Here is a 26,719-nt window from a genome sequence, read left to right on the forward strand (position 1 = left end):
TATGCAGGTGGATGAACTTTCACAAGGAAAGTAACAATGTCTAATTTGTGGGTAATCTTGTTATCAATAGGTTCTCAGCCAGGAAGATGTGATCAAAATTTAAAGCATTTTGAGGGTTGGGAGGAGGGTAAAGATATTATCTTCATAAATTATGAGCTTAAATGTGCGTGTTAACATTTCTCAGGTGACCACAAAAAGAGAAGAGTGTATTCAAGTCAGACTGTATTCGAAATATAAGAACCATTTATACTGTTTCTAGGGACACACCTGAAATATAAAATTGACACCCAAAGAAAGGTGTGTGCAAAACAAACCAAAAGAAAGTTGGAGCAGCCACGTTAATGTCAGACCGGCTGTGGGCAGAGGTAAAGAAGAACACTGCAGACTGATGAAAGGTTCAATTCACGGAGAACAGCTAGTAGTTCTAAACTTATACGCAACTAATACTTGCTTTCAAACACATAAAGTAACAGGGGCAGAACTACAAGGATAAACTGACAAGTGCCTACCCTGATGTCTCTCCAGGAAGGATTTCATGGAAAGTGGTGGGCTGGAGGGTCTTGGGGACAGGAGGGTCTGGGCAGAAGAGAGAGACTGGAGTGTCAGCGGATAGGAGCAGTGCCTGGGAAGAGGAAGTGGGGCGTGCTGCAGTCTATTAGCTTCATAATTACCAGGAAACTCTTCCTATCTTGACTTAACATTACAAATTAGAATGAGGGTTTGAACAAGGTGCACATGCTGCATTTAGAGGACCTATGTCTTAAGTCTCTGTTAATTGATAATTACCCCTCCCTCTTTTTTTTCCCTTGTCATTTATTTTTCGGAAAAAACCTGAGTCATTTGCCCTAAAGAGGATCTGGATGACTGCATCCCTACTGTCTTTTAACATCTTCCTCTGTCCCCTCTATCTTATATACATTGATAGTCAGGTCCCAAAGCTTGATTAGGTCAGAGCTTTGCTTCTGATCGAGCGTTCTTTGCAGGTTGCACCGTGCAGATTCTGCTGCTTCAGACCAGGAGGCCCTGAGTGGCTTCCTTTCGGCAAAGTTGGGGCCATTCACGGATGCGGAGAGTGAGCCGGTCCGTGCATTGTCCTCATCAGTCTGCCACCTACAGGCTTCAGCAACCATGACGTCGCTATATTTCTTCTGCAGTTATTAGGTGGAATTCCGTACATAACTTCCCTTCACCAACAATTCGTTTATCCTGAAATACAGTTCACACGGGAAAGGCGGGATGAACACGTGATTCTTCATTTGCCAGTTTTTAGCATAATGAGTATCGTACCGGCAACCTTCAAGATGACCGGTAGGGTGGGGTTTTGTCGTATTTTAAACTCATGCACTTTATGCATTTGACGTTTCTATTCAGTACAGTCAGTATTCTTTTTGATGCTGAACTAGCTGCCTTGGCGGCGAGTGGGAGCCCTTCGCTTCTGCTGCCCGGTCCTTCTGACCGGCCCCGTCTGGGAGCAACCTGGCTCTCGGGTGTTGCCCGCAGAGAAATTCACTGCAGTTCACGCAGCAGGTATTTACCGGGGCTGTGAGAAGCGTAATTCTAGAGACCGAGTCAGGTAGAACCCAGCAGGGGCGCGGAGGGTCAGGCGGGGAGGGTGCGCAAAGGCGGAGCGCGCAGGAGGTCCGGCAGGACTTGGGGCCGGGCCCGCGCGGGCGGCTGCGAAGGCGCCTCGACGGCGGGGCGCTGTCGTCTCGGCAGCGCGCGCGTCTCCGAGAGGCCAGGCGCCGGCGCAGCCCCTCGCAAACCCGCCGCCCCGTCTGCAGCCCCGCGTGCGGCTGCACCCCCGCCCTGCGGCCCCGGCTCCGCTCCCGACACCCCGGCACGTCGCCCCGCTGTCACCCCGTCCACAGGACGGCCGAGACTGCTCCGCACCGTTGCCCCAAATCTCCAAGGAGCCCTAGCTCCTTTTAAAGGGAAGTGGTTGTGGGAACGCTCCCCGACCTGGGCTTCAAGCGAACTCGCCCAAAACGACTTGCGTTTGCTGCTGCCAGGGGCCGAGGAGCGCCGCCAACCAGGGGCGCCGAGACTTCCGCCCGGAGCTCCGGGCCAGGGGGCGCGCGTGCGCCGAGCACTCACACGGAGGGGTGGGGGGCGGGGCTTCACCCACGCCGTCTGTGCGTCACCCGCCTCACGCGCTGCCCTGGCCCACAGGAGCTCCGTCTTAAACCTGTGGCCTGAACGCCTCCCTCCAGGGCGTCCCAGGTGGGCTGCCAGGGTCGCGGCCTCTTGAGAACCCGGCGCCCGGCAGCGCCACTGGGCCCCCGCCCGCTCCCGCGCTTCCGGTACCCGGCCCCGGCCGGCCGGAACTCGCGTGACCCCGACCGGAAGTGCGCCGGCCGCTCTAGCGGCGGCCGTCTCGTTGGTCGGACTTCCAACTCTGCGCTGGGGTCCAGAGAGCAAGCGTCTTTTACAACCTTCCCTCCGCGCTCGGGGCGAGGTCCGTGCTCCTCGGCCAGCATCGAGGGTGCGTGGGGCCTGGCCTCTCCGAAGCCGCTCGACCTCCTCCCCAGCACAGCCCTCGATGAATACAAACCACGCTGAGGGGGCCGGCCTGGTGGCGTAGTGGTTAAGTTCGCGTGCTCCGCTTTGGCGGCCCAGTTCCGAGGTTCGGATCCCGGGCGCGGACCTACACACCGTTGGTCAAGCCGTGCTGTGGTGGCGTCCCACATACAAAATGGAGGAAGACTGGCACAAATGTCAGTTCAGGGCCAATCTTCCTCACCCTCCCCCCCCCCCCACAAAAGCCCCAACAAAACAAAAAAACACACTGAAGGACGTCCTAATAACCGGCCTGTGCACTTTGGGACTGACAAGTAAATACGATGCGTGACCTTGGCAGAGGGCGTGGCCACAAAGGACACTGTTGGGACAACTGACGTTTTAATATGAGCTATGGATTAGCTAATGCTCTTTTCCCCATGCTAAATCTCCTGATTTGGATCATAGTACTGCGGTAATTATGCTCGGGAAACACTAAAGGATTTAGAGGTCTTCAAAGGGGCACGATGTCTGCAACCTACTCTGAAATGGTTCACGGAGAAAAATGCATGGACATCCCCCGCCCCAAAGGGACAGAAGGCAAGCTGCTGGTGAGTCTGGACCAGTGCACATGGGACTTCCCTGTAGTATTCTTCCAATTTTTCTCTAAGTTGGATATTACATTAAAATTTAAAAATTACCGAAAAACCCCAAGAGGTCAGACGAAATCTCCCGTGGCTCCCCGCGGCGCTGGGAGTAAAGCCACGTCCCTCCCGAAGGCCTTGTGACCGCAGCTCGCATGGCGCCGGCCCTCCGGCCACAGCGCGCAGCTGCCCGGCTCCTGCCCGGCCCGCCGGACTCCGTTCCCGCCGTCACGCCGGCTGTCCGTGCCCGCGGTGTCCGTCCCTGCCGCCAGACTGTCACCCCCGCGGGCAGGACACCCGAGCGGCCCGCGGGCAGCCGCGGAGTGAAGGGTGCTGAAGCCAGGCAGGCACGGGGCGAAGGGCGACCCAGCTCCCTTGCAGCAAACGCAGACGCGGCGAAGCAGGCGGCGCCAGAGCGGCGAGCGGGGGTGTCGCACCTTTATTAACAGCGGCACTCTCCAAACACGCGTCCTGCGCGCTCGTCTCCCCCGGCCCCGGGCCTCCCTCCCGGCAGGTGCAGGCTCTCCCGCGGCGGCTTCTGCTGCAGGGTCAGTGTTCATGGTGTCCTTCGACGCGGGGATAGGAAGAGCCCACTCCAAGCACAGGCCTCGCAGAGAGGAGGATGTTCTGTGAGGCCGCACGCAACGAGGACCGCGAAGAGACCCGGGAAGCCAGGCGGGACAGAGTTAAGGACGGGACCCGGGAGCTCGCCTTCGAAAGGGGCAGCGACGGGACCCTGGAGCCCACACGCGACGAGATCAACGACGGGACCCCGGAAGCCATGCGCGACGAGAGCAGCGACGGGACCCGGGAGGCTGCGTTTGACGGGGACCGGGAGGCTGCGCGCGACGGGCCTGTCGGGGAGGCGAAGGACGCGGGGCGCGAGGCGACGGGCAAAGGTTGCCACAGCGGCGGGCCCCCGGGGCCCCGGCGCAGCCAGCCATGCACCCGCGCCAGGTCCCGCGTGTCCTCGTGCTCGCGCCGCAGCTTCTCACGCTGCTCCAGCAGCTGGCGCCGCGTGTCATGCAGCAGCTGGGCCCGCTGGAGCAGCCGCAGCAGCTCCTGTCGCAGGCGCGCGTTGTCCGCCTTGATGGCCTGCGTGTGCGCGAGGAGCGCGCGCGCCGCCTCCCGCTCCGCGCGCCGCGCCAGGGACTGCACGCGCTGGCGAGCCTCGCGCTCGAAGGCCGCCTTGTCCTCGGTGAAGCGCCGCTTCACGCGGTGGAGCAGCTGCGTGTGCTCCACGCGCATGTGCAGCAGTTCGCGCTCCAGCGCCCGGATCCGGGCCAGCTGCTCCAGCTGCAGCTCCTGCGGCGGGGGCGCGGGTCAGGGCCCGGGCGCGGCGCGCGCCCACCCCGCCCGGTTCCTGGAGCCCGCCCGGCCGGCCCGTGGGCGCGCGCGCACTGGCCTTGTAGGGCTGCAGCTCCTGCACCTGCCGCGCCATCTGCGCCGCGCGCGCCTCCATCTCCAGCAGCTGCGCGCGCACCCCGTCCTCGCGCCCGTGGTAGTGCGACGCCAGCTCGCCCCGCTCCCAGTGGACCTGCGTCAGGTCCACGCGATTCTGCTCGTCCAGCCGGACGATGGCTTTGGCGCAGCGCTGCGCGCGCGCGCTCACGTAGCTGGCGTAGAGCCGGTTCTCCTCGCGCAGGCGCTGCGCCTCGCGGTCCAGGAAGGCGTTCTCCCGCAGCACCTGGTCCACGCGCTGCTCGCAGGCGTCCAGCTGCTCCGAGAGCAGCTTGTACTCGCGCTGCAGATACTGCGCGCGCTCCGACAGTGGCGCCTCGGCGCCCTCTTTCGCCGCGCCTGGCCGGCGCCCTGTGCTCGGCCCGCGCCTCCTTTTGGGTGCCATGGGTCGGCGTCGGGGTCTGGGGCACGGGTACGTGTGAGGGCACCGCCCAAGCCCGCTCCTCCAGCGCAAACCTTCCCCTCCCCTAGCCCGAATATTCTAGCGGGGTGGGACGGGTCTCAGGGTCCTGAGGTTGAGGGAGGCAAAATCAGGGGTATGGGGTCAACGTGGGGTCAGGGGATGGTCGCCAACCTTTACTCGTGGACTCCTTCTGGACCTTGGCCGTCCGTCGGCGTGCGCCCACCTTGAGTTATGTTGGCGTTCAGCCGGTGCAGTCTCCATGGAGAGAGAACTTAGTCGCCCTCCCCCACTTCCACCCCGTTGCTTGGGCGACAACTCCACTCCCCCTCCTCCATTTCCCCCAACTCCTGCTCCGGAAGTCAGTGCCTGACAGCCTGTTGCTGCCAGACGTCCTGTCGTCCTGTCGGACGACGCTGGACTTGCCTCCTAACCTAACAGACCCAGCAGCAGCCCGAGTAGCCCTCAGTCTCCACGTGCCATACTTGGGCCCTTTGCCACCTGTCCACCGATGGCCTCATATCCCCGTTGGCCCTCAAGAGTAGAGACTTCGCCCAGTCCTGGCCTCCAGCCTTGAGCAAGCCCCTCCCCACCCCACCCACACACGCACACCCCTGTGAAATCTCCATCTCGTCGAGTCAGAGCTTCCCCACAGCATTTCAGCGCTCCGGAGAGCCTGGCTCTCCTCGAAGCACTTCGTGGTTCCCTTCGCTCCTTCAGGAGGCCTCCGTGGGAGTTAGAGTTACTGGGAAGACCGAGTCCCTTCGGATGTCACCCGTTGTCCAGTGTGTTCCTCTCTGGGGTTTCTTCAGCTCACACGTGTGGCGCCTGTTCATCTCATCCCACAGGACTGCACCTGGCCAGCTTCCCTTCCCAGCTGGCCAGCACGGCGGGAGCGGAAGGAGATCCACCCGGAATTTCGCTCTTGCTCTTCTTGCCGTTGAGGTTGTGGCAACATCATCATCGCCTCATTGAATTCACTCTTGGCTAGATACGTGAGCACCACATTCAGGTGCCAGGAGCCAGCGGCCCGGCCTCGGGTTCTCTTAGCTGCCTCGGGAAGAGCCGGGTCCAGACCGCCTTTGACGTGAACGTCCATGTACGTCTCTTTTGGTCCTGTCACCGTTGGTCCAGGTCTGTCTACATTGGCTGTAATATGGACAGATGCAGGGTTTGTTGGCTTGTAACTTTGTGAGGAGCACGGTTTAGGAAACCACTCTGGTGGGAAGGCTTGTGTTGAAAACTCTCAGGAGGCCGATTTCAGAGCCGCGGTGATTCACTCATATCGCTGGACTTGCTCGAGTTCACTGCACCTGCGTGAAAGGGGTGGCAGAGCCTCGTAAAACTAGGAACACAACCGAGGCAGTTTTCTCCTTGGAAAAAATGTATTTTATAAATAAAAATAAAATGACAAGCTTCAAGACGATGCAAAATCTCCGTTTATTTTAACACTAAAATTTTAAAGAAATGTTGATCCATAAACTCTTAAAAGAGCATCTTAATGTTGGCCTTTAATGATATCAGCTTTTTTTTTTTTTTTGGTGAGGAAGATTGTCCCTGAGCTGACATCTGTACCCATCTTCCTCTATATTGTGTGTGGGATGCTGCCACAGCATGGCTTGATGAGTGGTGTGTAGGTCGGCACCTGGGATCCGAACCCACCAACTTGGGCCTCTGGCGCTGAGCCTGCAAACTTAACCACTATGCCCCACACCCAGCAAGCCCGATATTGGCTTTTAATATGAAATTGGTGCCTGACTTTACAGAAAATTGGGAAGAGACCAAGTAGAATCGGGAAGAATCAGGAGACCCTGCAGTGGGGGGCTCCAGCGAGCCCCTTCGGGATGTTTTCTTCCAGTCCCTCTCCGGGGCCCGGTATCTACATACCAGGGCCTCTGCCCGCACCGAAGCCGCCTGCTCTGTCCACCTCGCCACCCTCGCGGCCCGCCTCGGGCCACTGTCCCCATTTGGCACACTGTGAAACTGAGACGGCGAGAGGCGGAGCCTGCTCCCCCGGCCGGTCTGGTCCTCCGCAGCCTCGGCCCCTGGGCGCCCCCCCGCCCCCCCCCCGGTGCCCCCCGCGACTCCGGGCCGCCTCGGCCCCTCCCGGGCTCCTGCCCCGCACGCATCTGTCGTGGGAGTGTCTGGATCAACCTTGGCCTTTTAATTTCTGCTGCGAGGGGAGGCACTCGAGGGGCAGAGGTTTTTGAGTTGTAAGTCGTCCCAGCCTCCCGGATTTCTCGGGGAGTTGTCTCGCTTTAAAGCTCACAAATGCTTCCTTTCAGCAGGGGTCTGGTGAGCATTTCGTTCTCCTCTGTCTCCAGCTCCCTCGAGACTTGCTGCTTCCCACTTCTGCAATTCCCAGTCCTGCAATCCCGGTGGAATCGTTCGGGGAGCTGCGTGGAAGCCCCGCCCCGACCCCGCCCCGGCCCCGGCCCCGCCCCCGCCCCCCAGACCCCCGCCGCCCAGCCGGACGCGGCCGCCTCCGCCACCACCCGAGTCGGGGCCGCGCGATTAGGGCAGGAGACGCCTTGTCTCCTCTGCCTCCTCCGGGCGCCCGCGCCACAGGCCTCGGGGCGGTGGGTGGTGTCTCCCCGGGCAGAGGAGGCCGCCTGGCCTGGAGGCGGCTGGGATGCCCCCACACACCCACCTCCTGGCCCCGGGGGCCTTCTCTCTGTTGTTGGGGAATGGGTGTGTCTGGTGTCCCCAGGTCCCACCGCCGCCCACGAGAGACGGAACTCACCTCCGCGGGCCCAGATTCAAAGCCAGGCGCTACCTGTGACATTTCTCCCCACCCTTGGGGTCCTTCCTCCCTCCCTCCGTGAATGGGGTGGCGGTCTTTTGTCCCTCCAGGGGTCAAGACTAAGTTTCCCCCTGAGTCCAACTGAGGAGGGTCTGGGGGCAGGGTGGGGGCCGGGGGTCACTCACCCCTTGGCGGGAACACTGAACTGGAACGTTACTGGAAAGAAGGGCGGAGGAAATGGGCTCAACTGCCGCCAAGGCTGCCCCTCCCCCACCCTTGAATCCCGGCTAGCCGCCCCCTCCCGCCGCCCCCCAACCCCCACCCCCCTGACTAGCGCTCTCTGGTGGGGGACTGCGGTGGACCCTGAAGGCTGCGTCAGAATGTCCTGTCGGGCCGGTTCCACGATGCTGCTCACACCGCTCCTCGGGCCACTCGGCCCCCCACCCCACATTTCCACAGGGCCAACCCCCCTGCCCCTATCTTGCTGTGCCTTCTGCCTTGGACTCTCTCCCTACTCAGCTCCTGAGACTTAGCGTGAGCTCCCTTCCTCAGGAGTAGCCAGTGGGTTTGAGTTGTGTGCCTAACCCTGGGGTGAGCACTTCCAGCAGCATCTGCTGCCATTTCACAGATGGAGAAACTGAGGCAGGGAGTGACTTGTTAAGGGCCCCTGAAAGCACTGGGGCTGTGACTTGGACCTTGGTGAGCTCTTCCCACTGTGTACACTGCCTCTTGCGGAGGCCTCTCCCCATCCTGTGCCCTGGGCAAGGGGCAGAGCCAGCCACCTTCACTGAATCCCACTCCATGGCAGCCTGAGGCCAGCATGTGGCCAGTACCCACGACCCTCCCACCTGCCAAGGCCAACTGGACCTGAGGAGTTGGGGGTGGGCTCAGGTGATGCCAGAGACCCTGTCCTTGGAGCTCAGCCCTGGGCAGGAGCTTGACACCCACAGGAGTGGCCAGAAGCTGAGCAGTGGTCAGATGAAGGGACCCTGGAGGACCTGGTGGGAGGGATGCCCCAGCCCCACCCCAGGACCTTGTCCCTTGATCAGAAGCACAGCGCTGATGGCAATCACCACCACAAAGGGGATGACAGGCAGGAACGTGACTGAGGCCCAGGAGAGCCTGTCTGTCCAGTGTGTCGCCTGGCTGCGGTCAAGCCCTGGAAACCCCAGGCCTGGCTGTTTTCTGGGCCCTCGGCGGGACCCAAGGCCGGCCCCTCCCCATATTCCAGCTCATGTGCAGCTGCAGGCCCCCTCCGCCACCTGAGCTGGCTCTCGGCCGGGCATTCAGGCAAGGACCCTTCCTCAAGTGGCCTCCCCTCCACAGCCAGGCACCTCGGAACCGTTGCCAGACCCACACCATGCTCACGGTGAGCCCCAGGTGGAAGGCCCAGATCCAGGCCATGATTGCGTCAGCTCCCACAGCCACAGCTGCCCCTGGAGGAAGTGCTCTCTCCTCCCTGGACACACAGTGCAGTGAGGGCCACGGCTGCACCGCCACCCACTTCCTAGGAGCAAAGACAGGCTGGGTCCAGGGGAGCCCCAGGGTACATGTATGGAACACAGTGAGGGCTCCGTGGCGATGCTGCCACGATGACCCAGGTCTCTGGCCTGCTAGGGTCCGTGGAGTCACAGCTTCAGGGCAGCTCGATGAGCTTCAAGGGGCCTGGCTGGAGCCCGGGGCCTGTGAGCTTGGCTCCCTGGTTCTCCCTGAGGGGTCAGGCCAGAGCAGCTGGGGCTTGGGGTCTGGTCCGGGTCGGCCTGCATGCCCCTCCCCGGGTGCTCACCTACCTCTCTTTGTGAGGAAAAGGATGATAAACAGAAGGATGTCCAGAGTCCAGAGCCCAGCACAGGCCCCAATGGCGATGCCTGCACCCACCTCCACTGGCCGGCTCAGAGAACCCCTGCAAGACAGCCATGAGGGGCGCCCAGCCTGAGGCATGCCTCCCGGGGACCCTTGTCTCTGAGTCTGAACGCACGATCTGAGACAACCACATCTACCACCCAAATGTGCCCTCCTGGGAGGGACCCAGCAGGTGCTAGAGTGACCTGGGGTACCTGAGTCCACAGTCCATGTGGGGAGCAGGAGAGACACCTGAGACCTAGGAGCCGGAGGAGCACACAAGGTCCACCCCAGCAGCTGGGGAGGCCATGCACGAGAGAGGGTGGGCAGTGGGCTACCCCTGTGACACAGATGGGGACACGGCTGTGATCACTCCTCAGACGTCAACACTGAAGGGCAAGGAGGGGCGGGGCCCACGCACATGGCCTGTGACAGTCTGCAGTCTAGGAGGCAGGGACCATGTGAGACTGGCCTTCGGGTTACAAGGACGCTGGCTATGGATGAGCAGGAGGCTCCGGCCACACTGTTTCATCCTGGGGGGTTTGACCTGCTACGCGCACACTCCTCCCTGACTCTGGGTCTTCTGGAGGAGGCTCCCAAAACTGCCCACGATTTTCCCATGGGTCCACGGTCCACTTTTTATCTAGTGCATAATAAACACCCCAAGTCGATAATGCGCTCAAAACAAAGCTGAAGGTTACAACTGCATGCAACAAAATTTATTGTTGACTACCAATTAATAAGAAAATAAAATCTCCTTGACAAAATTTATATCTGCAAGGATATTGGACAAGGGAAAGTTGGACTGGGTAGAAATAATGGCCTCAAGAGAAAACACATAATAGCACATTTAAAAACAACAGCTGAACGGATGAATCAGCTGTTCAATGAAAACTGATTTAATTATCACGCGTAATGAAGTTCCCTCCTCAGAATTCTTTTTTGCGGAAATTCACTGATGTTCGTATAATTCTGCTTTTGGCCACATTCTCAGTGGCAGAACGGCAGGTCAAGACCTCCTCTGGTTTGGAGTTCATGAGGGAAGGCGGAAAGAGAGGGGCTGGCCCACAGTTGTCACACGTCCTCGGTGCTCTAGGGACCAGCTGGCGTCCCGTGCCCCAGCAGCTGCATCGGTCTGCTCCACGCCCTCCTGGGAGCTGGCTCTTCCTGATCCAGTTTACTCCTGCTGTCCACCTGCAGGCCCTCCTGCCCGTGGCTGGGGGAGCCCAGCTGTCCATTCCAGATCAAGTGTGTCAACTTTCCTGGCCTGGGCTCCACTCACAGCCCCACTCCTGGCCTTGGACCCTCCTTGAGTGAGTCCAACTCTCATTTCCTTCAGCCTGTCCAACTAGTGATCAGTCCTCCCTCCATTTCCATCAATGTGCTTTCTACTCTTCTGTTTGTCCTTGTGGGCATATAGCTTTCCCATTCTTTTTTTTTTTTCCTTGCTGAGGAAGAGTCACCCTGAGCTAACATCTGTTGCCAATCATCCTCTTTTTGCTTGAGGAAGATTTGCCCTGAGCTAACATCTGGTGCCAATCTTCCTCTGTTTTGTATGTGGGTTGCCACCACAGCATGGCTTGATGAAGAGTGGTGTAGGTCTGCACCCAGGAACTGAACCTGGGCTGCCACAGCAGAGCGCTCCGAACTTAACCACTAGGCCACGGGGCCAGCCCTTCCATTCATATTTATATTTATTATGGATTATATCTGAGGAATACTCCCACTTGTTCAATAGATTTGCCATTGCATTTGTCATCAAATTTATTGATGTGAAATTGTTAATAATAAATCCTTATTATCTTTTAATGTTTGAAGAATTTAGTAGGAATCTGTCTTTCATTCCTGACACTGATAATTTCTCCCTTTGAGTTTTAATCAGTCTAGCTAGATTTTATTCCATTTATTCAAAGAACCAGCTTTTAATTTTATTGGTTTTCTCTCCTGCTTGTCCACTTTCCATTTCAATGATTCCTACTCTTATTTCACTCTTTCTGCCTACTTTGGCTTTAATTTTCTCTTCTTCTAGACTTTTAAAGTGGAAACTTAAACCTTTCCCCTTTCCTAATATAAACATTTAGAACTATAAATTTCCCTCTAAGTGTTGCTTTAGCAGCATCCTACAAATTTTCTTTATTTTCTTTTTTTTTAAAGATTGGCACCTGATCTAACAACTGTTGCCAATCTTCTTTTTTTTGTTTTAATTGCTTTTTCTCCCCAAGTCCCCCAGTACACAGTTGTATATTTTAGTTGTGGGTCCTTCTAGTTGTGCTGTGTGGGACGCCGCCTCAACATGGCCTGATGAGCAATGCCATGTCCACACCCGGGATCCAAACCGGTGAAACCCTGGGCTGCCGAAGCGGAGCGCACGAACTTAACCACTCAGCCATGGGGCCAGCCCCTAAATTTTCATATGTTATGTTTTCATTATCTTTCAGATTAATTTTCCTTGTGATTTCTTCTTTGGCCCATTGTTTATTTAGAAGTGTGTTGTTTAATTTCCAAATTTTTGGGGGATTTTCCAAATATCTTTCTGTTATTTACTTCTAATTCAATTCTGTGGGATCAGAGAACATAATTTGTGTGATCTCAACCCTTTTAAATTTGCTGATCTTTGTTGTATAGTGCTTAGAATATGGTTTATTTGGTGACTATTTCATACGCACTTGAAAAGAATGTGTATGCTCTTGGCGATGGCTTGTTTTCTAAATGTCGACTAGGTCGAGTGGGACAATAGTGTTGCTCAGGTCTACCATATCTTTATTTTCTGCTCGCTTGTTCTACAAATTATTGAAAGAGGAGTGCTAAAATCTTCAACTGGTTTGATTATTTCTTCTTTCAGTTCTGTCAGGTTTTGCTGTATGTATTTTGAGACTTTGTTATTAGGTACATACACTCTCCGGATTAGAGTGACTACTTAATGACTTGACGGTTTTATCATAAGGGAGTGTCCCGCTTTCTCTCTGGTAATATTCCACGTGCTGAAGTCCACTTTGTCTGATATAAATATAACCACTAAAGCTTTCTTATGATTAGTATTTGCACGATATGTCTTTTTCCATCTGTCTTAGTCTATTCATATTGTTCTAACAAAACACCACAGACTGGGTGGCTTAGAAAAAACAGAAATTTATTTCTCATGGTTCTGGAGGCTGAGAAGTCCAAGATGAAGGCGCCAGCATGGTCATATCTGGTGAGGGCCCTCTTTCTGGTTCATAGCTGGTGCTCACTGTGTCCCCACGTAGTAGAAGAGGCTAGGGATTTCTCCAGAACCGCCTTTATAAGGGCACTAATCCAGCTCATGAGGGGTCTCCCCTCATGACCCAAGCACCTCCAAAAGGCCCCACCTCCTGATACCATCACATTGGGTGTTAGCATTTCAAAATACAAATTGAGGTGGGTGGGGGGAACAAATATTCAGACCACAGCATAATCTTTTTAACTTTAACCTACTCATGTCTTTATAATTAAAGTGCATTACTTGTACATAGCATATTCTTGGCTTTTGATTTTTAAAAAATAAAGGTGCACAATCTCTGTCATTTTATTGGAGTATTGAGACTATTTACCTTTAATGTAATTTTTGATGTGGTTCGTTTAAGTTGACCATCTTGCTATTTGTTTTCTATTTATCCCATCTATTTCTTATTCCTTTTCCTTATTTTTCTGTCTTCTTTTTGATTGAGTAATTTTCAATATTCCATTTTGTCTAGACTACGGGCTTAATAGCTCTATCTCTTTATGTATGTTTACTTTTATTTAAGGTAAAGATTTGCATGTTTAACTTATCAAAGTCTATCTTCAAATAATATTATAATACTTCACGTGTAATTTAAGAACCTTATAAGGGTATATTTACATTGTATTCCTTCATACTTTGTGTATTGCTGTATTACATTTTATTTTTACAGGTTATAGACCCCACAACATATTGTTATTATTTCCAATTTAAACAGTCAACTATCTTCTTTAAAAATTATTTTTAATTGTGGTAAAAAACACACAACACAAAATTTACCAGCTGAACTTTTTTGAAGTGTATGGCTCAGTAGTGTTAGGTATATTCATATTGTTAAGCATATTCAGATATTCACAGATCTCCAGAACTTTTTCATCTTAAAAACTGAACCTCGATACCCATTAAACAAGAACTCCTCATTCTCCTCTCCCCACAGTCCCTGGTAACCACCATTCTACTTTCTGTTTCTAAGAATTTGACTACTTTAAATACTTCATACACGTGGAATCCTACAGTATTTGGCTTTTTGTGACTGGTTTATTTCACTTGGCATAACGTTCTCAAGGTTCATCCATGTTGTAGCATGTGGCAGGATTCCCTTCCTTTTTGAGGCTGAATAATGTTCCATTCTATGTACATACCACCTTTTGTTTACCCATTCATTCACCAGTGGACATTGGAGTTGTCTCCACCTCTTGGCTATTGTGAATAATGTTGCTGTGAACAAGGGTGTGCAAAGATCTCTTTGAGACCCTGCTTTCAGTTCTTGTGGATGTGTACTGAAGAGTGGGATTGCTAAATCATAGAGTAATTCTAATTTTAATTTTTTTTTTTTGGTGGGGAAGTTTGGCCCTGAGCTAAGATCTATTGCTAATCTTCCTCTTTTTGCTTGAGAAAGATTGTCCCTGAGCTAACATCTGTGCCAAACTTCTTCCACTTTGTATGTGGGACGCCACAACAGTATGGCTTGACAAGCAGGGTGTAGGTCCACACCTGGGATCCAAACCCACGAACCTTGGGCTGCTGAAGCAGAGCACGCAAACTTAACCACTATGCCACCAGGCTGGCCCCAATCTTAATTTTTTTGAGGAACCACCATACTGTTTCCATGGTGGTTGCACCATTTAACAATCCCACCAACCGTGGTTCCGATTTCTCCACAAGGGTACAAGGTACAAGGGCTCCAACTTCTCTACATCCTTGCCAACACTTATTTTCCAATTTTTTGATTGTAGTCATCCTGTTGGGTATGAGGTGACATCTCATATGGTTATGATTTGACCTGAGATAGATAGTGGGTTTTTTGGGTTTTTTTTCTGAGGAAGATTAGCCCTGAGCTAACATCTGTTGCCAATCTTCCTCTTTTTTTTTTTGCTGAGGAAGATTAGCCCTGGGCCAACATCTGTGCCAATCTCCCTCCACTTTATATGTGGGTTGCTGCCACAGCATGGCTGACGAGTGGTGTAGGTGCACACCCGGGATCCAAACCCACAAACCTGGGCCACTGAAGCAGAGTGTCTGAACTTAACCACTACACCATGGGGCTGGCCCCAGAGATAGATAGACTTCTGATCCATTGTTGAGCTACGAGGTTCAGCAAAGGCAGTCAACTATCTTTTAATGAAATTTAGTAGATGAGAAAAATGTCTTTTATATTTAGCTACCTACTTGCCATTTCCACAGCTCTTTATTTCTTTATGTCAATGCAAATTTTCATCCAGAATCATTTTCTTCATCTTAAAAAACTTTCATTAATATTTTTTTGTAGTGCAGGTCTGTGGGTGATAAATACTCTAAGCTTTGTTTATCTGAAAACGTCTTAATTTTGCTTCGTTTTTGAGGGACGTTTTCTCTGGGTCTCTCGCTCCAGATTGGCAGGGTTTATTCCTTCTTTGGGCACATTAATGACATCATTGCTTTGTCTTCTGGCTTGAAATTCTTCTGACAAGACCTCTGCAGTCCTGCTTATTTCTGTTCCTCTGTATGTAAGTTTCTTTGGTGACTTTTAGTATTTCTTTCTTTATCACTGTTTTTCAGCAATTTAGTTACCATGTGCTTGTTATGGCTTCTTTGTGTTTTCCCTACTTACGCTTCATTTAAATTCCTGGATCTATGAGTGTATTATTTTTCCTTCAAATTTGCAAACATTTCAGCCATTACTTTCTCAAACATACCTTCTAACCACCCCTTTTGTTGATACTGTCCTGCAGGTTGCGAGGTTTTTTCCTCCATGCATTTCGATTTGGATAGTTCCTATTGCTGTGTTTTCAAGTTCTCTTGGATCATCTAAGTCCATCCAATGAGTTTTTCATTTCAAATATTTTATTTTTTGGCTCTAAAAATTCTCACCTCATCATATTCATGTTTTTCTGTAAATCCATGAGCATATTTATAATATCTGTTTTTAAGGTGACTGCCAGTTCCATCCTCTCTCCTACTTATGCATCTAGTTCCATCAACTGATTTTTCTCCTGGATATGGGTCATATTTTCCTTCCTTCTCACAAGGCTTGTAACATTTTTTTAAACTGAAGTGAAATTCACATAACATAAAATTAACCGTCTCAGTGGCACTTGTTCACAATGTTATGGAACCGTCACCTCTATCTACTTATAAAACATTTTCATCACCCCAAAAGGAAAACCTACACTCATTACGCGGTCCCTACGCATCCCCTCTCCCCTCAACCTCTGTAAACCACCAATCTGCTTTCTGTCTCTAGGGACCCACGTATTCTGAATATTTCATATAAGTGGACTCAGAACACGCGACCTTTTGTATCTGACCTCTTTCACTTAGCACAGTGTTTCCCAGGCTTGTCTGCATTGCAGCATGCACCAGTCCTTCATTCCTTTTCATAGCTGAATTATATTCCACTGTATGATGGACCACATTTTTTTTTATCCGTCAGTTGATGGACAGTTGGGTCGTTTCCACCAATTGGCTTTTGTGAATAATGCTGCTATGGACACTCGTGTACAAGTATTTGTTTGAATATCTGTTTTCAATTCTTTTGGGTATATATCCAGAAGTCAAATTGCTGGAGATGGTAATTCTGTGTTTCACTTTTTGAAGAACGGCCAAACTGTCTTCCACGGCAGCTGCACCACTTCGCATTCCCACCATCAGGGCGCAAGAGTTCCGATGTGTCTCTATCCTTGCCAAGACTTGTTGTTGATTATTACTACAGTCATTCTAGTGAGTGTGAAGTGGTATCTCATGAGTCTTTGATTGCGTCTCCCTGATGGCTAATGATGCTGAGCACCTTTCCATGTGCTGTTGACCATCTGTATACCTTCTTGGGAGAAATGTCTGTCCAAGCCCTTTGCCCACGTTTTTAATTGGGTAAGTCTAGTAATGTTTGTTGGATGCTGGCTGCTGTGAACTGTACGTTCCTGAGTGTCGTGTTGTGTTGCTTCCCTCTGAGGAGTGCTGATGGGTTTGGCGGGCAGCTAGGTATGTTTGCCCCTCCTGTTCCTGTCAAGGCTTGTTCTCTGCACTCCTGGTGGGTGGGAGTAGCCTTTGTCTAGGGCTAGTTTAGTCATTTCACAGGGGTGTGACCTGTCCAGGGTCTCTCCTGAAGGTCCCAGTGTCCACCCTAGCTACTTGGCACTTGAAGCTCTCCCCTGTCCACGTAAAATCTGAGACTCGTTCTGCTCATGCCCCCAAGTTCTTTGCGTGGACTCGTGTAAAGTGCTCCTGCCTGCCGTGGTGCTCGGCAGCGGGGTCGAGGGGCCCTGTTGCTTTCTGTTTTCCCGAGATCACAGCCCTGCACTGCTTGTTGTCCAGGGTTTGTAGACAATTGTTTCACATACCTTGTCCAGTTTTCCGGCTGTTCACAGAAGGAAGGCGTGTCCAGCACCAGCTGCTCCATCATGAGCGGAAGTTGAAGTCACTCATTCCTTCACTGTTTCTTTTTCCCTTGTGTATTCTGCACCCCTCTCACTTTATATGGAGATACAGCTGAAGTACGGAAGACCACACATATTTAAAGTGTGCGATTTAAACACTTTTGACGTAAGTATACACCCTGAAGCCATCACCACAACTAAATGTGTCTATCACCTCCAAAAGTTTTCTTGTACCACTCACAACCCATTTCTCTCTTCAGTCCCCCTCAAGGCCATCACTCACTGACCTGTAGCTGGCATTTTCTAGAATTTTGTATAAATGGAATCATACACACACTCTTTTGAGGAGAAGTCTGGCTTCTTTAGCAGCATAAGGATTTTGAGCTTCATCCATGTGGTGTGTATCGATAGTTTCTTTCCCTTTTTTGCTTTTCCTTTTTAGCATTCCACTGCGCGGTCACACCGCATTTTATTTATCTGTTCCTCTGTTTCAAATGTTGGAAACAACAGCCGGGTCGTTTCCAGTTTGAGGCTGTTACAGATAAAGCTGCCGTGAACATTTGTGTGCACGTCTGTGTGGACACGTGTGTTCACTTCTCTGGGGCAACCACCTAGGTGGGAAATGCCTGGGTCATGATAAACGTACATTCGGCATCTTTTAAAAGTGCTAAATTGTTTTCCAAGGTGGTTGTAGCATTTCACCTCCCCATCAACAGCAGAGGAACATTCCAGTCCGTTCCGACGCTCGCTGACACTCGGTGTGGCCAGTCTTCCTGACGTTAGCCATTCTATAGGGGTGCCGGGGTATCTCGTGCTCTCGTTTGCACTCTCCTTCCATTTCAGATGCTGACTTCACTTGGCCGCTAGACCCCACACATTGCCCTGGCCTTTGTCCCACCGCACCAATCTCTCCTCAGCCCTCAGCCCCATCCCACAGACTGCTTCTCGCAGGTCTACAGCGAAGTAACTCAGAAATGGAGAAGAGTTAAGGAACTCTGACAGCTACAGGACAGAGTAATTTTATGACTACGATTCTAATGCAAATTTGGGGCTTTATTTTATATGTCGATGGTTTTAACATTTTTTCTAGCAACTCATTTTTATTGTATTTTACAAAGTTATTGGTCTGCAATAGCTTGAAAGATTTTTAAACTGCTGGTCCTTGGACAGCCTGGGAGCTCACTCTGAACGCTGGAGGCCCAGGCCTGTGCCTTGCCCTCTCTAGGTCCAGTACTCACTCTCTGGTGATCTTGCCCAGCTGCTGCTTTAAATGACACCCCACACCAACACCCCCAGGGTATGTCACCTCGTCATTGCACTCCAAAGTCATGTCTTTCTAGGATTTCCACTTGGATGTACTATCAGCATCTTAAACTTAAAAATGTCCCAATTCCCAATCTCTCTAAACCTGCTATATCCACTGCCTCCCCATCTCAGCCCTGGTCTTCCACACAGCCTGCACCGTGAACCTGTGGGTCATCTGACTTTCTTCTTTCTTTCACACCACAGTCCACCCACAGCAAATCTAAGGGCTGTACTGCAGCCAGAACCCACCCTTTCACACCTCCACCGTTTCCTCCTTTCTCCTGCTTCCTCCATTCACGACAAGGACCCTCCTGCTCTGCCCTCTCCCAGCGCTCCAGCCGCCGGGGGGCCTCCTTGTGGTTCCAGCGTGCCAGGCGCACTCCCACTCGGAGGCTTTGCCTAGCTGCCCCCTCGATGCTCTCCCCCAGAGTCCACGGGCTGGCTGGTGCTCCCACTTCCTTTCCTGGCCGCCCCACCCGCCGGCCTCCTGACCTCGCTTTCTTTTTCTCGGAGGCTCTGATCGCCGCCTGGCGCGTGACCTTGGCGCACAGCAGGCCCCTCTCAGCCGCTCCTGCAAACTCACCTCCTCCAGCTTTGCTCTTCCGGCCACTCGCCGGGAAGCCCCCGCCTTGGCACTCCCCCCGAGCTCCCCGCGGCGCCTCACCTGCTGGCGAGGGCGCGGCCCCTGCCGTCAAACAGCCCCGGAGTGGAGGGGCTGTCTGCGAGGGACCCCCTAACCATCAGCACCACCTTGGCAGAGCCCAGAAGAAGTAAGGCAGAGGATGAAAAGAGCACCCCAGGCCGTGGGCACCGCGCGCGCAAAGGCCCGGAGCTGGCAGAGAGGGTTCAGAAGGCTCCTTGGGGCGGAGGGGGCACCTGCTCGGGGGACCTGGCCGGTGCAACCAGGACGCGCAGACGGGAGCGCGGCGAGGGTTTGCGGTGGCGCCGAGGGGGCGGGCCTGCGCGGGGTTGGGGGGGGCTCCAGGCGGCCCCGGATTGGCCGGCGCTTGGGCTGCAGACCCCGCCCCACCCCGGCCGGCGCAGGCGCGGGGAGGTGCCGCCGGTTCCCACGGCAACCGGGGTCAACAGGTCCAGCCCCGCGGGGTCCCGGGCCCCCGCGCGCCCAGGGCCGGCATGAGCGCCTCCGAGGTGGACCGCCACGTAGCCCAGCGGTACCTGCTCCAGCGGCGGCTCGGGAAGGGGGTGAGCGCGCGAGGCCCGGCGTCTGTCCCTCCCGCCCTACCGGGACCCCGGGCTCGCGCCCGCCTCCCCACGGACTGTGGGCGTGGCCCTGGGCAGGCCACCGCGGCCCTGGGCAGGCCACCGCGGCCCTCGGCGCCTCGGCCTCCTGTAACAGGGCCCTAACCGTGCCTGCTGCCAAGGGACTTGTCACCGGCCTCCCAGAGCCGGGTGACAGCCAGGGCCCCCAACCGTCTCAGGCGGGCGCCCACAGCACGCTCTGGGGAGGCCAGGCCCACCCACTCCAGGCGCCCAGGGGGAGGGACAGATCCCAGGCCGGGCCGGAACGGCCTGAGCGGTAAATGGGGTGAGCATGTAGTGGGGGCCAGAACCGTGTGTGCATCCATGTGCATTGTGTGTATGAGCATGTGGGATTGTGTATGAGCATGTGTATGTGAAGGTGTGTGACAATCTGGGTGTGAGTGTGTAGCGGGGGAGGGGAGAAAGAGTGGGCCAGACAGTGCAAACAGCAAGTGCAAAGGCCCTGAGGCAAGGACCTGCTTGGCTATTGGGGAGATGGCAGAGTTGGTGTGGCTGGATAGGAATGACTAAAGGGAGGGGTCCCATCATGTGGGGCTTTGGATTCTACTGTGAAAGACACAGGGAGCCGAAACAGCTGTTGGTACCACTATACAGGGCTCACCCTGCCCACTCTGTCGAGGATGGACAGTGGGGGTGGGCAAAGGAGATTAGTTAAGAGGTTACTGTAGCCATCCAGGCAAGAGATGCGGGGGCTCAGCTCAGAGTGGGGTAGCAGAGACGGTAGGAAGTGGTCCATTCTGATGAATTCTGGAGGTGGAACCAACAGAATCTGGGGACAGGCTGGATGGGGTATGTGAGAGAGAGGGGTGTTAGGATGCCCAGAAGGGTGAAATGCCATCCCAGAGAAGAGACAGGCTTCGGTTTCTGCCCAGAAGCTCCCATCTGTGACCTCATTTCCTCCTGGGGCCTCTCCAGATCCCACCCTCCTCCCTTGCCTCCATGTCCCCTTGCCTCCCATCACCTCCTCCAGAAGATGCTGGATTCCTGGGCAGCAGGCTGGGCAGCCTTAGCTGCAGGGGCCTCACCCAGAGCCACAGCCCCCACCACATCCCCGTCCGTCCCCTCCCAGGAGCCACAGCGGGAAGGAGGAGCCTTGTGTCTGCAGGGGTAGTCTGGGGGGCAAGCGATGGCGCTGGGCCCAGCAAGCTGACCACCCGCCTCCCCAGGCCTATGGCATCGTGTGGAAGGCGGTGGATCGGAGGACTGGCGAGGTTGTGGCCATCAAGAAAATCTTTGATGCCTTTAGGGATAAGACGGATGCCCAGGTAAGAGGGCGGGGAAGAGGTGTGGGGAAGGACCAGGGCAGGGGTGTGGAGGTGACCCCCTGCCGCCTTGGTACTGGGGAGCCCTAGCGTAAACTTGAAGCCCAGCCACAGCAGGCTTCCGGCATTTCTCAGAGCAGCACCCCTGCGACCCCGTGGTCCGGTGGGTATGTGGGTGACGAGCATCCACTCCTTTGGATCTCTTCCATGTCGGCTTCCTTCTTGCTCCTCACTCACACTCGTGTTTCTGTCTCATTCCAGAGGACGTTTCGGGAAATCATGTTGCTGCAGGTGAGCGGCCAAGGCCACCCGCCCACTTCCCCAGGTACAGTCTCTCCAGACAAGGGGGGCAGCTTGGCCCCTCGACCCCCAGAGCACAGCCCCACATTCTCTCCCCAGGAATTTGGGGACCATCCCAACATAATCCGCCTCCTGGACGTGATCCGGGCGGAGAACGACAGGGACATCTACCTGGTGTTGGAGTCTATGGGTGAGTGAGGCCTCACTCAGACCCCAGCCCCGCCTCTGTCCTGGCCCAGGGTCCCCAGTGGCCTGGCTCCCTCTGTGTGTCCCTCTGTTGCTGGGGTCCCCACAGTGGCCAGTGCCCTCATCTTGGGCAGTGTCCCTGTGCCCAAGGACAAACAGCTGGCAAGTGTCAGCCCCCAGGGCCTGGCAGTGACCACCTTGACCCCACCTCTACAAGGCTCCTGCTTTGTCCACTGCTTGCAGCTGTATTTCCTTTTTCTACTCATTTTGTAAAACAAAGTCAACATGAAATAAAGTATTAAAAATAATTCCACACACTTTTACTGCTGTGCTGACAGAGGCAGTGAGCAGTCCTCAGAAGCCTGCGGGGACTGCCCGGCAGTGCGCCCGCCCAGGACACGGCTCTGAGGGTGGCCAGCGGGGCCCAGGGACTGCGGGCAGTGGGTGGGCTGAGGCTCCCTCCCTGGCATGGGCTCAAAGTGGGACAGACCTGGCTACTCTCGCCAGGCCCCCAGGCTGACCTGCAAGTCCTGTCCTGGCCCCCTAGCCCCCGGGCCCCCCAGACTGACCTGCGTGCCCCCCCAGACACTGACCTGAATGCCGTCATCTGCAAGGGCGGTCTGCTGAAGGACGTGCACAAGCGCTACATCTTCCACCAGCTCCTGCGGGCCACCGAGTTCATCCACTCAGGACACGTCATCCACCGGGACCAGAAGGTGAGCCCACGCTCCGTTCACTGGGCCCTGACCCCTGCACGCACCCACCGAGGCGACCTCCAGCCCCGGCCCCGTCAGCGCTCACCGCCCTCCTCTCCCCCAGCCATCCAACGTTCTCCTGGACTCCAGCTGCTTGGCGAAGCTATGTGACTTCGGCCTCGCCCGTTCCCTCAGCGGCCTCCCTGAAGGGCCGGAGGGCCAGGCCCTGACAGAGTATGTGGCCACACGCTGGTACCGGGCTCCGGAGGTGCTGCTGTCCGCAAGCCGGTAACAGTGACATCCCCTCCTGCCCCCATCTCCCCGGAAGCATGCCCCCTGCCCAGCCAGGGCCCCCAGGCCGTCCTCTTCCCCACATTGTCCTCACAGCCCCTCCCAGCACCCCAGACTCAGCCCCCTTGAGTGTCCCTGCTCCCACCCCCACCTCTGCTCTGGGGTCCCCCCACCCTCTACCCCTTCCTGCCCCAGGTATACCCCTGGGGTGGACATGTGGAGTCTGGGCTGCATCCTGGGGGAGATGCTTCGGGGGAAGCCCCTGTTCCCTGGCACATCTACGCTCCACCAGCTGGAGCTGATCCTGGAGACCATCCCGCCACCATCCAAGGAGGGTGAGCATGTGTGTATGGGTCCACTGGGTACCAGGGATGCTGAGGGTCGGGGCACACAGCTGTGGGGACAGCATCTGACAGGTCAGGACTGGTAGGAAGGAGGGTGGGGAGAGTCCAGAAGCCTCAGGAAGAGGGGAAAGGGCAGGCCCTGTGGACAGTGCGCCCAGGAAGGAGCTGCTGGGGTTTTGAGGAGCAACTGGGCAGAGTCTGCCAGGCAGCAGGGCCTGGGCCCAGGATGCATGAGTGCCAAGCAGTGCCCAAGAAGGGTCCAGCCAGGTCAGGCCAAGAGCGCTAGCCCCGCTGTGCTAGCCCTCCACACACTGTGCTGGGAGCTGGGCCAGGGGAGTGGCGGGGGGGGGGGGGGGGGGGGGAAGAGGTGGAAGGGGGAGAGAGGGGAGGGGAGACGCCAGGGGTCCTTCCTTTTCCCTGGGGGAGGGAGGCGGGGCAAGAGAGAGGCGAAGGACCAGGTGGAGGGAGCCCTGTTCTCCCCCCAGGTCTCTGCTTTCCCGGGTGGAGAGGGCAAGGGGCTCCTCCACAGAGGTGGGAGTGCCAGGATGTCATGGACGTGTGTGCATGTGAGCATGGGCTCGTGTTGAGGGTGTAAGAGTGTGCAAGGGCAGGTGCACATGTGGGTGCACATAGGCACACATGGGGGCACCGTCCAGATATCTGGGGTTGGAGCCCTGCCAGCCAGCCAAAGCCTGCAGAGAAGTCACTCCACGGGCCGGGAGGGACGGCTGCAGAGCTCCCTGAGCCCCCACCCACCAGCCCTCCTGATCACATCACCTTCTGGCGCCCACTCCGCAGACCTCCTGGCTCTCGGCTCAAGCTACAGCGCCTCTGTTCTGACCCGCCTGGGGTCGCGGTGAGTGCGTGCTTGGGAGCCGGCCTCCAGCACTCTTCCCCCGACCTTGCTGGCAGGTCTGTGCCAGCCCCGCCCTGCTCTCCGGATGCGGGTCTCAACCCAGCAACTGTTGGTGCAACTAAAAAGGCGGAGTCCTCAGCGGCCGCCCAGCTCAGCCTACGGCAGGGAGGGGGCGCGGGAGGCTCGAGGACGCTGCTCTGGGGTGCGGAGAGGAGGGGAGCGGAAGGCAGGCTGCCTGAGAGTCCCGCATGGGCGGGGCTGGGGGGGGTGGGTGATCCACAGAGACAGTTAAAGGGCGGGGCGAGGGTTGGAAGCCGAGCCCTGGGTCACAGATGGGGGTAACGGGAGAGGCCCGACCTGGAGACAGAAGGATACGCGGGCCGCTGCAGGCCACGGCAGACGCTGGACACCCTCCTGCCACCCGACACGCCCCCGGAGGCCCTGGACCTCCTCAGGCGACTCCTGGTGTTCGCCCCGGACAAGCGGCTTAGCGCCGCCCAGGCTCTGCGGCACCCCTACGTGCAGAGGTAGCGGCGGGAGGGGCGGGGTCCCGCGGACCAGCCCCGTGCCGCGCCGGGGTTGGTGGTTGGATGCCCCTCCTGCGCTGAGTCTGAGAGGCCCAGGAGCCTTGCTTGACCGCAGCGGGGGTCTCGCTTCTCCTGCCCCCTCCTCTCTGGCTTCTCGCAGGTTCCACTGCCCGGCCCGTGAGTGGACACTGGAGGCCGATGTGCGGCTCCCGGTGCAGGAAGGAGTCCAGCTCTCGGCCCCCGAATATCGCAACCTCCTCTATCAGGTGCTCTGGCCGGCGACCCCCATCATTCCCCATCCCCGCGCATCCTCGAGGCCTCCCCCTGCCTCAGCGACCCCCAATGACCCCCACGCCCAGCCGCGCCCCTCCCCTCCCGCAGATGATCCTGGATCGCAGGGGCAACAGCCAGGTCCCGAGAGAGGAGGGCCTGGGGGACGCCCCCCGGCCCCAGGCACCCCCGCCCAAACCCGGAGCCGTCCCCCGGCTGGCCTCGGACTCGCCCGCGCAGAACCCTGGACGCAGGCCTCGGAGTGGCCCCGGCTGCGAGCCCGCGCGCGGTGTGTGATCGCTGATGGCGCCACCCTGAGCCGACCCGGACCCTTGGGGTGGGACACCAGCCGCCTGCAGCCAGACTCCTGATCCGGGGGGATGACCTTCCGACCCCACAGAAGCCCTCGGCAGAGCCACGAGCCTTCCCAGGCAGAGCTCCGGGCCCCTGCTCCGGCCTCCGCCCCTAGGAGGTCCTGGGAGGGGGGAAAGGTCCCCCGGGGCGACGACGGCGTCCCCCTCGGCACCCTCGTGGGTAGGTCGTTGGGGGTGGGCGTGGGATGACCCCTCCAACTGTACCTTTCCGAGGGCTGAGGGCCGGCAGCACCCTGGTCCCTCAGTGACCCTGTGATGCGCCTCTTCCGAGATGAAGCCCGGCGTGAGGGGGGCGGCGCCCTCCCTGACCTCGCAGGCGGCTGCCCAGGTGGCCATCCAGGCCCTGATCCGGAGTGACCGCGACCCGGGCCGTGGGGTGCAGGCCACCGCCGCGCCACGGGTGAGCCCGGCCCCTTCGGCCCTCGCCTCCCTTCCCGTCAGCCCTTCCCCTCCGACCCGGGGCTCGCTCCCCGTTGGGTCCTCCCCTGCCCCTTCCTCCCCTGCGCCTGCGCCGCCCCTGACCGGCCGTCCGACCGCGTGCAGGTCCCCCACGGGCTTTCCCGCGAGCCCCGGCCCGGCCGGAGGATGTTCGGCGCCTCGGCCTCGCTGGGGGCCCAGGGGGCCGCTCGGGCCGCGCTCGGGGGCTACTCACAAGCCTATGGCACCGTCTGCCGCGCGGCGCTGGGCCGTCTGCCCCTGTTCCCTGGACCTCGCGCATGAGCCGCCCTCCCGCCCTCAAACCCCCCGCAGCTCAGCCGCGACCCGGATCGCCCCCTCCCTTTGCCTAGCCCCTTGTCCAGGCCTCCCGCGGGGTATGGGGGGATAGATGAGGTTCCCACCCAGCCCCAATCACTTCCGCCAATAAAGACTTGTCTGTTCCCTGCTTACCTGCCCACATTTCACCCTCAGCGAGGGACAACCACTGAGGCCACATTACCCATTTCCTGGAGCCCACCCCCTTCAGAAGACCCCATCCCATGTCTAGGACAGAGCCTATGAGAAGCTGCGTCATCACCTTCTGCTGTCACCCTGTAGCTCCTCTCTGCCCAGTGCCCAGTGTTTTCCCTCTAGAGGGGTGCTTTGGGGCCAGCTTCCTGTCCTTTGTCCACAAATGCCCTGGGGCCTGTCTGGTGCCAAGCACATCAGATCCCAGCCTGGGCCTGTTACAGGGGTCATGCTGTCCCCAGGGTAGTCCTGGCAGAGCAGACACCTGTGCACCCATTGCCTGGGTGCAAGCCACCACATGACCACATTTGTCACCCTGAACCAGAGAGGGAAAGGGGAAGAGATGAAAGGGCAGTGCCCCAGGGTACAGACCCTGACTGTAGTCATTGTCGGTGACACCAGCCAGTGCCCCACCAACACAGTGACTTGTTCCTGGTTTGGCCTGGGGGGAGGGTGGGGGACACCCTGGGGATGTCTTGTAGGGCTCAAGGCTACCTTCTCTGGTCACCACGAGGAAAAGGGCCTGGTGTGAGTCCAGTCCAGAGGTGTTGGGGGCTGAGGAGATCCAAAGGGCCTAGCAGGCAGCAAGCTGTGTCTCAGGGTTCCCTGAGTGCCCCGCACAGCACCTGACGCTGGACAGGGACCAGAGCACAGGCCAGCCACTTCCCAGCCGCGAGAGCTCGCAGCCTAAGGGGAGAGGCCTGTGCTGTGTTGAGGGCCTGGCTGCTGGGAGCTGAGGGAATGGTGGGGGGAGGGGGAGGTGTGGGCAAACAGAGCTGGGCAGAGGTGGACCCAGACCAGCCAGCTGCAAGAGAGATTCAGAAGGCCGATGGCAGAGAGGACAGGGGTTGGGAGGAGGCCAAGGAAAGGGGGGGCCAAGGATGAGGGCCACAGTTTGGGCTTGGAG

At 56.6% G+C, this 26,719-nt stretch overlaps 2 protein-coding genes and 1 long non-coding RNA gene across 19 annotated transcripts; 1 reads left to right on the forward strand and 2 right to left on the reverse strand.

Annotated features, from left to right (window-relative positions):
- Window positions 1-205: 205 nt before the first annotated feature.
- Window positions 206-2,327, reverse strand: LOC103561580 (uncharacterized). The gene is made up of 2 exons (XR_547476.2): window positions 1,960-2,327; window positions 206-1,206 (listed from the first exon to the last, which is right to left on the reverse strand). It is a non-coding gene; the product is annotated as an uncharacterized lncRNA (long non-coding RNA).
- A 1,223-nt stretch (window positions 2,328-3,550) lies between these two features.
- CCDC166 (coiled-coil domain containing 166) lies at window positions 3,551-5,266 on the reverse strand. The gene is made up of 3 exons (XM_070632165.1): window positions 5,176-5,266; window positions 4,546-5,002; window positions 3,551-4,445 (listed from the first exon to the last, which is right to left on the reverse strand). Exons 2-3 carry the CDS (start codon window positions 4,984-4,986, stop codon window positions 3,690-3,692), a joined length of 1,197 nt encoding a protein of 398 aa, XP_070488266.1. The 5' UTR covers window positions 4,987-5,002; window positions 5,176-5,266; the 3' UTR covers window positions 3,551-3,689.
- Window positions 5,267-19,509: 14,243 nt separating this feature from the next.
- Window positions 19,510-25,752, forward strand: MAPK15 (mitogen-activated protein kinase 15). Of its 17 annotated transcripts, none has more exons than XM_070632244.1 (14): window positions 19,510-19,684; window positions 20,929-21,027; window positions 21,286-21,315; window positions 21,424-21,514; window positions 22,096-22,226; window positions 22,330-22,493; window positions 22,692-22,831; window positions 23,639-23,696; window positions 24,086-24,223; window positions 24,384-24,489; window positions 24,605-24,782; window positions 24,894-25,027; window positions 25,139-25,267; window positions 25,411-25,752. In XM_070632244.1, exons 1-14 carry the CDS (start codon window positions 19,616-19,618, stop codon window positions 25,585-25,587), a joined length of 1,644 nt encoding a protein of 547 aa, XP_070488345.1. In that variant the 5' UTR covers window positions 19,510-19,615; the 3' UTR covers window positions 25,588-25,752. The 17 variants fall into 17 exon arrangements, 16 of the variants coding, with proteins under 16 accessions (XP_070488345.1, XP_070488346.1, XP_070488347.1 ...); XR_011543562.1 differs by having other exon boundaries at window positions 19,527-19,684; window positions 25,113-25,267; XM_070632246.1 differs by having other exon boundaries at window positions 19,527-19,684; window positions 25,145-25,267.
- The last annotated feature ends 967 nt before the right edge of the window (window positions 25,753-26,719 follow it).

This window comes from Equus przewalskii, chromosome 8, assembly GCF_037783145.1.
Source record: "Equus przewalskii isolate Varuska chromosome 8, EquPr2, whole genome shotgun sequence".
Taxonomy (NCBI): Eukaryota; Metazoa; Chordata; class Mammalia; order Perissodactyla; family Equidae; genus Equus; species Equus przewalskii.